A 13,051-nucleotide genomic window follows, 5' to 3' on the forward strand; every position below is an offset into this window, starting at 1 on the left:
CGCCTCTACTTGCAGCTGGCTGCGCACAATCATTGCACTATTTGTGGCACACGTGGGAACTCCAGGACTAAACAGGATTAAGTTTATTGTACAAGTGGAGACATTAGGAGAATTTGGGGTTCTTTCCTCTTTTTCTTATTGGCTTAGAATTTTCTAAGCTAAGAAAGTCAGGGAAGACAGCCCTACCAGGACTGTGTCATAGGACACTACTAGTGACTGTATTTGGCTTATGCTGGGGACACCCCTTACACATCAGACACACTCAGAGCATCTTTATTTCTACTTGCTTGTCCTTATTGAGCACACCCTTCACATCCGGATTTAATTCTGGCAATGAGTCTGGAAAGTTACTTTTAACGCTTAAAGCCTATGTTTCCTGCAATGAGACACATACCTTCTAAATGTCTTTTAATGTGTCTCCAAATGTGTTTTAAAATAAAACACTCATGTCGATTTTATTAGGTATATCATGCTTTTTAACTATTTGTTTTGAATCACAAGAATATGCACACTTTAAAAAAAGATCATTTATGGGGCACCTGGGTGGCACAGCCGTTAAGCGTCTGCCTTTGGCTCAGGGCGTGATCCCGGCGTTACGGGATCGAGTCCCACATCAGGCTCTTCCGCTATGAGCCTGCTTCTTCCTCTCCCACTTCCCCTGCTTGTGTTCCCTGTCTCACTGGCTGTCTCTATCTCTGTTGAATAAATAAAATCTTTAAAAAAAAATTAAAAAAAATTAAAAAGATCATTTATGATCAGAGTATAATTAATTTAAAAAATAACATTCAAGAATGTTAACAATAAATAAATAATGTTAACAATAATGTTAATAACAATAAATATCCTTATCTAAACAGACATTTCTCCAAAGAAGATATATAAATGGCCAACAGGTACATGAAAAGGTGCTCAACATCACTCATCATCACGGAAATGCAAATCAAAACCGTAAGAGACAACACCTTGTGTCTGTTGGAATGGCTATCACCAGAGACAAGAAGTAACAAGTGTTGCTTGGATGTGGAGAAAAGGGAACCGTGGTGTACTGCTAGTGGAAAAGTAAACTGCTGCAGCCACTACGAAAAAAAGTATGGAGATTCTTCAAAAAATTAAAAACAAAACTACTATATGATCCAGCAATTTCTCTTCTGGGTATTAACCTAAAGGAAATGAAATCAGTCTCTTGAAAATATATCTGCACCCTCATGTTCTCTGCAGTATTATTACAATTGCCAAGACATGGAAACAATGTAAATGTCCATCCATGAATGAATGAACAAAGAAAATGTGATACATACACAGACAGGCACACACACAACAGAATATTATGAAGCAGAAGAAGGAAATCCTAATATCTGTGACAACAGGAATGGATCTTGAGGGCTTTACGCTAAGTGAAATAAGTCAGGTGGAGAAAGACAAATACTGTATGAGCTCACTTATATGTGGAATCTGAAAGAAAACCAAAGGCAAAAAAACACAAACTCACAGATATAGAGAACAGACCGGGGGGCACGGCGGGCAAAAGGCATGAAGGCTGTCAAACGGTACAAACCTTTAAGTAAGTCCTGCAGATGTCATGTACAGCATGGCGACTATCGTTAACAACACTGTATTGTACATTTGCTTTACACACCTTTATTGGCTCAGGATAAATTTCTAAAAAGAGACTTGTTGGATCCAAGAGCTGTAGGCTTTTAAGGTTTCTGACGCACACTGCCTCCCCCAAGAGTTGCACCAGTTGATACTTCCACAGATATATAAGGGTGCATATCTTCTTACAGCATCGTTAACACTGGGATTATAATAATCTTTGCCAGCTTGACAGAGAAAATCAGTTTCTCATTTGCTGTTTTATATGCTTTTTAGAACTTAGTGGTGTTAAACTTTAAAGCATGTTTTCTGGCCAATGGTCTCCCTTCCTTTGTGGAAAGACTGTTCTACCATTTCTGATTTTGATCTTTTCAATTATCAAAGCATTTAGTGTAAGAATAGGCTATATTTACCTTATTTTTAAAAAAAAAAATCCTTAAATCAAACTAGTTTATTATGGCTAAAACTTCTATATAAAATATTTACAATGTCATGGTAGAGAACAGCCACCATTCCAGAAAGGCCATTATGAGAACAACAACTCTTTTTATAATTGATTTTAAACAACCAGAGGATAAGGCCTTATTATTTTTATCTGAATTTGCTGAATTCTGATGGTCTCCAGATCATATTATTTAATGTCCAATTCCTTAATAGATTTAGACAGCACATTTTTCCAGTTAAAAATAATTTAGTTAGAATGCATTAACGTCCAAATCTTTACCCAAGACCAAAATCTCTATCATTTAAAATTATTTTAGATCACTAATACAGAATTTCAAGTATTTTTAAAATCAAATACTTTTCATAAACTATCTTTAAATAACGCATCTGTTAAAAAAAAGAAAAGAAAAAAGTTCCCCCAAGGGTTCAGTGTGAAACATTTATTTACATGGTCAGGCTGTAATAGCTACATAATTATTTTCCTTGGCAATGGAATGCAATTTCTATGCCCACGACGGGGAAAGTATTACATTGTGGGCAAAATGGTAAAAACATAAGGTTAAAAAGGTAAAACAGAAACATATGGGGGAAAAGTGTCACTAGGGACACTATTTTGATATGGAGAAATGCACAAAATGGTTTGGTTGTTTCTAATCAGAACCCCACTAACTTGCCAAAAGTTTTCTCTAGTCAGAGATTGGGCCCATTTTTCTCAAATCTGTCTTTTTGTTGGCTAAGGCAGTAATACTCTTAAATTCCTATGTGTATGTAGGTAAATATGCAGATTATATTTTAGGACAGATCAGCTGGGGTGGAAAATTAGTTACTTAATGCCTCCACTGTGGTGACCTGCTGGGCGGAGGGGGGTATTCTGCCCTGGACCCTCCAGGACAACTCCCCATGTAGTAATCTTGGCCTTGGCTTAGCATCTGCCTCAGATTTCCTGTGCTCTCGACTTTAATTCTGATGCAGCCCAGGCCTTGACCTCTAAATTCTTAGTCCTAGTTGATGGGAGCTCTGACCCTAATTCCAAAATGCTCATTTTGTCTGATGATTTAGATTTAGCATTCTTTGTCTTAAACTGAACTCCAATGCCTATTAATCCTCCATAATGGTTCAAAAGTATGTAATATTGGTCTTTAAGTTCTGTATGGACACTTCTGTGGGACCCACGAAATCAAAAGATAAGAATATTAAAGAAAGGACAGTTTGTTCAATAGTTTATGTAGCTATTTTATTTATTTTTTAAGATTTTATTTTTAAGTAATCTCAACACCCAACATAGGGCTCAAACTCACAACCCCAAGATCAAGAGTCACATGCTCTACACCAACAGACCCAGCCAGGCTCCCCTAACGTATTTTAGAGACCACTGCAAAATGAACTGGTAGTGACTCAGACCCTGGTCTACCAAATCTATGTTTGCCACACCGAAGGCACGGTATCATCATACACGTATCTTCAAGTTAAGGCTATAGCTCTGTAAAATTAGACTCTTTACTTCCCTCCTGAAATCCTCCAAATATTCACTTAAATACTCAAAAAGAAATTTAATGAAACAGGAGGAAAACAAAGTTGAAATAATGTAAAGCATCTTTGTCATGAAAACGACACTGAAGTAACAATGTGATTAACATCACAAAGGATCTCGGGAAAAGAAAGATTCGACCCCGTACTTTAGTGTGCCCCAAAAGGTAGAGAGACTCATTATTTTTAAACACATTATATTTATCTAGCTATGTCACACCACAGATTTTAAGCATAGTGAATTTTATAAAAACTGTATTTGTAAAGTACATTTTAGTTCATAGGGTATTTTCACAAATGAATATTTGTCCTCAATACAAACTATGAATAGAGAAACATTATCATCCTCATCTTACACTTAAGTTTTTCTTTGACTATCCCATTTCCAATAGCATTCACCTTAGTTCACTTTGGCTGTCTTCCTCCAAAGTTCCACGCTGGTGCTTACCATCACTCAGATCTAATCCTTCGTGGAAATCCTAGTACAATACCTCACTAATGGTCTACGATCTCCCACCTTTCCAGTCTATTCAGTTGTTCCCATCATACCTATTCTTTAACTTCATGGGAGTATCTGGGCCCTCCTGTGTTGTATGTTCACTTCCTTCCCTACCCAGCTTACCTTGAATATCATCATTGAATGTGCAATACTGGTTTTGATATTTCTTCAGGAGACGAAAGGCATTTATATTGGCAAAATCTTCAAACTGAATAAGGCAATTCATCCCATACCTATGGGACAAAACATTCACGTGAGAAGAGGTTCATGAAATAACATAGAATAATAAGCCTTTAAAATTACCCTACAGAAAAGACAAAACATTTTCTTTTAAAGGTCCTATCTTGCTACTTAGTATACATACATAATACAATGTCTGTTTGGCAAATATTCACTGCATATTTATTACAGGGAAAGCATTGTGTTGGCACTGTGAAATACAAAAATGACAAAAATATGGTCCCTACCATCAAAGAATTTAAAGTTTAGTAGAGACAAAAATATTTTGAACTAATGAAAAGTAATGTAAAACTGGTATAAGGAATTATAGATATTGAGAGGACAGGTATCACTTCTGGCTGGGGTCACAGACCAGGTAATAAATGAACTGAGTTTTAAGGAATAGCTATGATTTCAAAAATAGAGATGTAGGTTTTTACAAGCTAGGTAAATACTAGAAGCAACATAATTGAGGTAAAAACTGAGAAAGAAAACATTTTTCAAGAAATAGCAAGAAGCCCTATTTGGCTATCATGTGGTGATACATGTAAGGGTACACTAAAAGAAAAGGTCAGAATTGTATACAGGAAACCCAAAAATTCTAGCCTAGGATTCTGGTTTTTATTCTACAGCAATGGCCAAACACTGTAGGGCTTTGAGCTTTGAAGTATACTAGACAGATTTTTATTTCTGATATGAACAGCTTACTTGTATGACCCTTTATATGTACGATCACCCACCTACCTAACCTATCCAGGGCAAAAGAAATTAACATTACTGATAACCCACGATTCTAAGCATTGCCAGAGAAAGCCATAGAGCCATGAACATCCTTGCCACTAGATTTATGGTCTGCAACCTGGGCTAGACTCCCCCTGTTGCTCTATATGGGATTTCTCTTATTTGTTCTGGGTCAGCTTCCACTCCATTACACCCAATGGTTATCCCTAATGTTTCCCAAACCTTTTAAATCTTACCCTCTTCACTTGTCTCCTCCATGTGTATACAGTTTCCCTACTCTAGTATACTGTGCCATGAATCATGTACAGTGTTTGTTTGTTTTTACAAAAGGAATTTTAAATTTTATGTAGTCAGACCTTACTATCTTTTTATTTATAGTTGCTGCCCTTGATGATATGCTTATTACAGTCTTCTCCACATTTATTTAAATATTAATCAAAAATTTCTTCTAGTGATATCAACAATTTAGGAAATAATATCTATATCTAGTATTACTTTTTTACTGTTTTGATGTAGTTTTTTTTAAAAAAAGATAATCAAAATTTCTGTTTTATATATTTACGAGTCAGTATATATAGTTGGTAATTAAAACCGTGAGCATGACTGAGATTCTATTAGGATGCACACACACCCACATACAGTAGCCAAGGACAGAGCTGTAGGAAATACCAAAGTTTAAGTGCTGAGGATGCTACCAAGGAGAAAGAAGAAATGATCACAAGTGTAGGAGAAGGCACAGAAAAGTATGACCTCCCAGAAGTCTAGGGAATAAAATTTCAAGAAAAAAGACAATTTACCAACTATGCCAGCACTAGTCCATCATTTCTTCTCATCGCCTGTAACCAGATACTATATTCTGTTATACAGTAGGGTTGGTTTCTGTGCTTTTCCTCTTTTATTCTACTATTGCTAGTGGCAACAAATATTTTGTCACTTCTAAGTAATATGCATGTGTCTGTATACACTTGCTTATTCTTCACAACTACTCTACGGTGCAGATAGTACTATGATTGTCTTACATATGAGAAAACAGGCACAGTATGCTGAGACTGCCTCATGAATAACAGCTCAGTGGTAATGATTAGTGTACTGATCTCTTTATCCAGAAAAAAAAGTCTCTGTTTTAATTACTACAGTTTTTAAATATCTTTAATATTTAGTAATATTTATCGCTCATCTTTCTCTTTATGGATGAGCTTGGCTGTGGCAATGGTTTAAAACACAGGCTTTAGGGGCGCCTGGGTGGCACAGCGGTTAAGCGTCTGCCTTCGGCTCAAGGCGTGATCCCAGCGTTATGGGATCGAGCCCCACATCAGGCTCCTCTGCTATGAGCTGCTTCTTCCTCTCCCATTCCCCCTGCTTGTGTTCCCTCTCTCGCTGGCTGTCTCTATCTCTGTCAAATAAATAAATAAATAAAATCTTAAAAAAAAAAAAAAAAAAAAAAAAACAAAGAACACAGGCTTTAGAGTCGGAGCTCCTGGGATGTCATCCTGTCCTTCTCACTTATTCTGTATTCTTGACTGTCCTGTGCTTCTATATCTCCACTAGAATAAATGAGAATAATACTGGCATAAGTTTGCTATCAGAATTAAGTGATAAATGTAAGCTCTCAGCGTGCGAAGACTGACACATGAGTGCCCTATAATCATGAAATATGTTTTACTTAAGAGCAACAAGAGAAGCCATAGACAGTGGGCTTCAATGGCCTAACAGAAAATAATTGTCATCCTAGAACAGTATGTCTACCAAAGCTATTCTTTCAAGAGTAAGGTTGTGACTCAACTATACTTCAATAAAAAAAAGAAATGAAAATAAAGAATGCTTTTTTAAAAGCAGGGTTGAAACAAAGACATCTTCAGATAAACAAAAACCAAAAGACTTCAACTAAAGGAACTTTCGAAGGGTGTATTTCAGGAAGAAAGAAAATAATCCCGCAAAAAGTCTGTGATAAAATAAAACAGTAAAATATACTAACAAGGAATTTTTATCCATATAAAATAGTAAAGAGGAACATGACTGACAGAGTGAGGACGCTGGGAAAATTTTTCCCCAAACAACAACAGTAAAGCAGAACAAATCTTTCAAAACAACTATTTCACAGCTCTGGAAACAAACTCAAGGCAAAAGGAGCAAAAATTTAAAAGTAAAATGTGGGAGTGGGGTCAAATCTTGAAAGAAACATAAAATTTTTATGCTCCTTATAGATATGATGCCATCCTAGTAAACTCTTTAGCTAGCTTCATTCAAAATCACTAAAATGTTTTTAAGAACGGGTAAAAGCATTTCCCTGGTTAGAAATGACTACTTTTCTTTTACAAACTTAGCAAAGAAGCAAACTTTGTGGTAGCAACTGATTACCCCAACCACAAATATCAGTCGATAATCATCTGGTGCTTGTAATGGCTCCTCCCCTCCTTCTCTGGTTTCCACACGGGCTTTTAGACAGTGTCTTCATACAGTTTGCTCCTGACGGGTCATGTACTGATGGTCTAGCAGCACTAGACAATCTGTCATATGTTCAGAGGCAGCAGAACCTTGTGGTTTCAGTATGTGAAGACAAATCAGAGCCTTCTCAGTTCTATTCCCGGATCTACTACTTACTTGGGTCCTGCGGTTTTGGACTTGTTACAATTTCTCTGTGGTTAAAATGAAATCCCCACAATACGGTTTGCCTTCAGTGTTTAGGACACAATGTGGTCAGGCTACAAGTTTATAATATTTTCTAAGTAAAATCTAGGAATAGCCAGGCAGAGGTAGTAAAAGGCTACACAAGATACTTTCTCATTTACAAAAGTTCATTTTAGAATTATTTCCTGGAGAATACCGTGTATCTGTTTTAATTTCATGACTTTTCTCTGCCTGGTAGTTAACTCTGATTCGATTCTTAAAGATCTAGAGAGAGGCGTCCTGGATTCATTCTGTGACACAGTATCCTGCATCATATAATAAGAGAAAACCATGTAGGAGATATTTTGTTCCATGTTGAACCAACCTTGTCACTACGAAACTATAAGTAGTGGAACACAAGGAAGTTAGCCAATTCAATTCTACCTAACTATGAAAAGAACCTACTATTTTATGATCAAAAGATCACATAAAATAGTGGGTGTAAATGGTTTTAAAAGTTAACAGAAATACCACCCATAAAATTAACCTGTGAAAACTGCAAATGTTCTCCTGTGGCATTGTTATATCACAGAAAACCTCATTACAGCGACTAATCACCAAATCCAGCGCCTAGTGAGTTCCAGGCACTGTGCTCCACTCTTTATTTGGATTATGTCATCTAAATTCTCTCATCAACCCAAAGAGGAAGGTAGTTATTACCCATTTTACAGATGAAGAAACTGAAGCTCAGGGAGATTAAGGGCCACAGCTCAGTGCGTTATTGCTAATAAGTGGTAGGGTCTGGACTGAACCGCACGGCCCATGGTTTTAACTACTTTGTATACCGGCTCCCACAGAGCACCAATGGCATAACAAGCCAATGGCGTGAACAGTATATTTACAAATAAAGGACTGCGTTGATAAAATAAAGGAGTTATAACTTTATAAAACTAGCAAGACAGCATTTGTATGTATTCAATATACTAGGTATTGTCATTATAGAAAGTATATAAAACAGATATTGGGGAAAACGATTAGTCTTGCTTTGATTATAAACTACTAAGAATTCACTGTAACCAGGTAAACCAAGCACATTTTGATTTTCCCCCAAGAGATACAGTAAAATGTCATTCTTTTAGGGTTTATTGCATACGTGGCACTACGCAGTATTTAAGATTCAGAGCACTTTAGTTCTGATGGGTACCTCAAAGATAATTTATTACAAATTACTCATTTTTAGTAATGTAACTGAGGTCTGAGGGTGCTCAAAGAATTAAGCAGCAATAGGACACATGGATCTGGTGCTTAAAATGCTCACAGTCTCACTGGGAAGACAAAGGATACAAGCAAAAATTTAAAGGTTCAGGTTAAAAGGAAAATCAGGAGTACATAAGAGACCACTGGAGGATTTAGGGAAGACAGCATGAATTAGAGGAGGCTTCAGCTGGGCCCTTGGCTAGGATTCAAGTGAGGAAAAGAGTGCGGTGGGGAATAAAATCACAGAGACCTCAAAGTTTGTGCTGGAGGACGCAGACGATGCTAGTCATCGAGTTTCACATTATGAATATTCTAGAATTTAGGATAAGTAATTGGAAGTTCACTGAGGTTCCCTTTGGCCAAGAACCATCCAAGTGTAATTCTTCCTTGTAGGTAAGGACTAAGAACAGAAAATTGTTCCCTCCCTCGTTAGTTCATTGTAATACGGCTTCACTTCCTACTACCTCACTTCCGTATCATCGTGTAACATTTAGATACTCCTCTCATTTCTCTTATCACCCCTTCTATTATATTTTGCCGACACTTCTTAATTATTCTCCGTGAGAGTGGAGATTATAAAGATCCAGCAGCATCACCTATTCTTTCATTCTTTTCGCTCTATGATCTTCCCCTTATCAAATTCACTGATTCTTAGGGAATCATCAGTCATCTTTAGACAAATGACTTCTCAATCTCTATCTATGTTGCTGATCTTTCAAAGAAGCTCCAATTCTCTATTGTCAAAATGACAGTAAAAAAGACTTGGAGAAATGTTATATTATGGATCTTTTTTCTTTAAATGAGAAATAAATGTTTAAGATAATGTTTTTATATATTGTCAGCCATTCTAATTCTGTAATGGATTTCCGTCAAATTTTCTATAGTATTAAAAAAATTACAACTCTTTTATATCAAGGACAACCAAGAATCACAAGCAAAACAGAGTCATTTTGTTTAGGCGTCAACTGCTTCTCAAAAAAAAAAAAAAAAAAAAAAAAAGAAGCAGTTTGTGAGATTGTGAGTTCCTTAAAATTCAACAAATTCCAAAGCTGCATTTATAACTAAAATTTCCACCTCAAATATTTTACTGAAAAGCATTTTAAAAGTTACTTTTTTTTGCCTTCAAAAGCAGTGCATTCTTTTCCTTTATGATTTTAATTTAATACGTAAATATAAAGCTCCTAAAAATTCTAAACTTTTTCCACACAAAACTTACTATCCAAACTTTCCCTATTGCTATCACTGGCACTGCCAATGTCAAAGCACTACAAGCATTTTCTATTTTGTCTTTCACCTCACATCCCAGTGGTCCAGTTCTATTATGCCTTCTTCTTTCTTTCATATTAATTGTTATGCTTTCTGTTCCAAGTGCCTCAATTCAAGTTCAGGCTCTTTGAACTATATGACTGCAACAATACCACAATCTCCTGATTAGTCTCCTTGCTTTTATTTTCTTTCCCACTGCAAACAAGCTAAAAAAAAAAAATTCTGTCATGGTATTTTAAATAGGTACTATGTGATGAGATCTTGTGTACCGTTATCTCTGCTATTCTCAAAAAGAAACCTTATCCTTCCTTCCTTCCCTTATTTATTCATTTATCAAATAACATACCGAGTGCCAACTAGGGGTCAGGAATTACTCTAAGTGCTGTTGACACATTCCTGCCCTCACAGAGTTTATAATCTTATGGAGGATATGGTAAATAGGAGATTACAATGCAGTGTGATAAGAGCTCTAATAGAGGAAATCTGAGGCACCAAAACACAGAGCAGGGACATCTATCTAGAATTAAGGGGATTAGGAGAGGCTTTCTAGAGGAAGCTAGAGCCTGAAGGATTAGTAGGAACTTGCCAAATTAAGAGGAAGGGGAAGAATTTGCGAGGCAGAGAGAACATATTCAAAGGCCCAGAGTTAAATAAATCAATGTCATATTCCAGGCACTGAAGTAAACTACGTCTGATTGAATCACAGTGTTTATAGGGAAAGAGACAAGAATCAAGGCTAGAGAGGTAAACAGGGCCAGATTATGCAGGGCCTCTAACCAGTATTAGGGGTTTATACTTGACCCTAAGAGTGGGACATTTAACTGGAGCGTGACACTGTAATTTCCACTCTAGACTCACAGCGTGTGATCAGGGTGAAGAATGGCTATCAGAGCGGCAGGATTAAGAGGAAGCTTACTTAGGAGGTTGCTGCAAAAACCCAGCCCTGCACTTGGAAATGGGGGCAGGGACAAGCAGGTGGATTTGAGAAATACTTATGACACGGAATTAACAATATCAAGTGAAGAGAAGCACATGATGAGAAAAAAGAAATCAAGAATGAATTCCAAGTTCATAGCTTGGGCAACTTGGTAAAGGATGGATTACATTAAAAAAAAAAAGGAAACCTCAGGAGAAGCAGCAGGTTTGATATGGAAGATTGTGAGTTCAGCTTTGGAAAAGCCGTGTTTGAGCAATCACAGAGGTATGTAAGCAAAGTCAGCTGTCAGGAGATATGAAGATGCATGACTTCAGTATTTTAGAGTTTGAACAGCTGCAGCGGAAGATAAGGCCCAGGATAACAGCCATGAGTGTGCTTCTCAAGTGATGTGGCACTAGAGGCCATTAGAAACGAAGACCTTAAGAACAAGAAAGGCCAAGATACAAGGAAGGTCACTGACATGAAAGTTAAAGGGGGCTGAGAACCCGACTTTGAAAATGGGCAAGAACTGGGGGAGAGTAGTTAGGAAACTGGGAGAAGACAAAGAGATGATAACCTACTTGACATAAACCTCGAAGAAGCATGTGGGGGAGGGAGATTACGTAAGGATGGAGGGCTGATAGTCTGAAAGGGACAGAGGAGAGAGGACACTGATCTCATCTCCCAACCCTAAAAATGTGGTGTGGACCAATAAGCATTACCGTTTGAAAGCACTATGTGAAAAGTGGAAGTCTTAAATGGGAGCCATGTGCCATGAAGCAAGAAGGGGAGAAGGAACATCCAGTGAGGAAGTGAGGATACAAGGGAGCCTTTTATTAGCAGGACAGTGGAAAGGTTAGAGGGAGGGGAGTGTTGGGAGTTTGGTTTAATGGACATGAAACGCAAAGCTTGAAGTATGGAAAAGCATGAAGGAGTATATGGAACTAGACAAATGACATGATATTTTTACATTGTAACAATTTATATTTTAACAGGAAACCAATTATAACAATGACATGAAGCAAGATTTTCTAAGAATTATGTCTAGAGGCCACTTGATGCGCTGCAAAGGTGGAGTGTGGAGAGCTGGGGCTATAGGAAGGGGCAGGTTGCATCCTGGTCTCTCCAGTTTGAGGGCAGCACCCATTTAGGCTGAAATCCTCAGGGCAGTTTCGTCTCTAAAGGACCCAACTGTGCTTCTGCATATCACTGTATTGTGACCTTCCACTTCTAGCCTGCATCATTTCCCTTGGCCAGAATGCTTCACAGAAACTTAGAAAATGTTTTTATAAACTCCATGTGCAGATTTACCATAGAGAATTAAAGGTCTCCTCAAATGCAGGTTTCAGTAAATACCTTATCCCCAACCTCAATCATGTCATTTCCTTCTGTAGTTTGGAACCACTGAATCTGTCTATGTCTCCTTCTCAATTTAGTCTAAATCAAACTGTTTATTTCTAAAAGCCAACAACTTCCACAAAACACTAGGGATCAGGTTTTGAGCAGCAAGAGAATTGTATGGTTTTTTGCTGCAGGTGATTAGAGTCATAAGGTTTTCAAACTAGAAAGGTCCTTAGGCAACATTTAGCAACAAGCAATGTCCAGGAATGTTGAATAACACCCAAGACGACAGGAACACACATACCAGTGAGTATTGCCCCGAAGAGAAAGACAGAAAAGTCAAGTACTTGGGACCTAGGGTGCTAGTAGACAGTAAAATCCACTAAAAATATAGTAAATCTACTATAACCAGTTCCACTGTTTTACAGTTCTATCTTGTAGGTAGTGGATTTGAACAAATATTTTGCGAAATAAGAACTAGATCCAAATACTGACTTGGATCAATATCCTCATTCCTACTACTCCCAAGAATCAAAATCAGGCTCAAAAGGTTTTTCTTAAAATGTCATCATTGTGATATTTGAAAGAATTACTATAGGTTCTAAAGATAATATTCAAAGAGGCATTCCAAAAGTACTGTG

General features: G+C 37.2%; 1 protein-coding gene and 1 pseudogene across 1 annotated transcript in view; one reads left to right on the top strand and one right to left on the bottom strand.

Moving 5' to 3' along the window:
* LOC121105695 overlaps positions 1–453 on the top strand; it is a 1,090-nt pseudogene extending 637 nt beyond the window's left edge.
* ME1 (malic enzyme 1) overlaps positions 1–13,051 on the bottom strand; it is a 175,329-nt gene that overhangs the window by 42,631 nt on the left and 119,647 nt on the right. Inside the window, exon 7 of the mRNA XM_040643704.1 lies at positions 4,187–4,296. Within this exon, the coding sequence (XP_040499638.1) occupies positions 4,187–4,296 (110 nt within the window). The remainder of the gene's footprint in view (positions 1–4,186; positions 4,297–13,051) is intronic.

The sequence above is a fragment of the Ursus maritimus genome, unplaced genomic scaffold (genome assembly GCF_017311325.1).
Source record: "Ursus maritimus isolate PB19 unplaced genomic scaffold, ASM1731132v1 scaffold_29, whole genome shotgun sequence".
Classification (NCBI taxonomy): domain Eukaryota; kingdom Metazoa; phylum Chordata; class Mammalia; order Carnivora; family Ursidae; genus Ursus; species Ursus maritimus.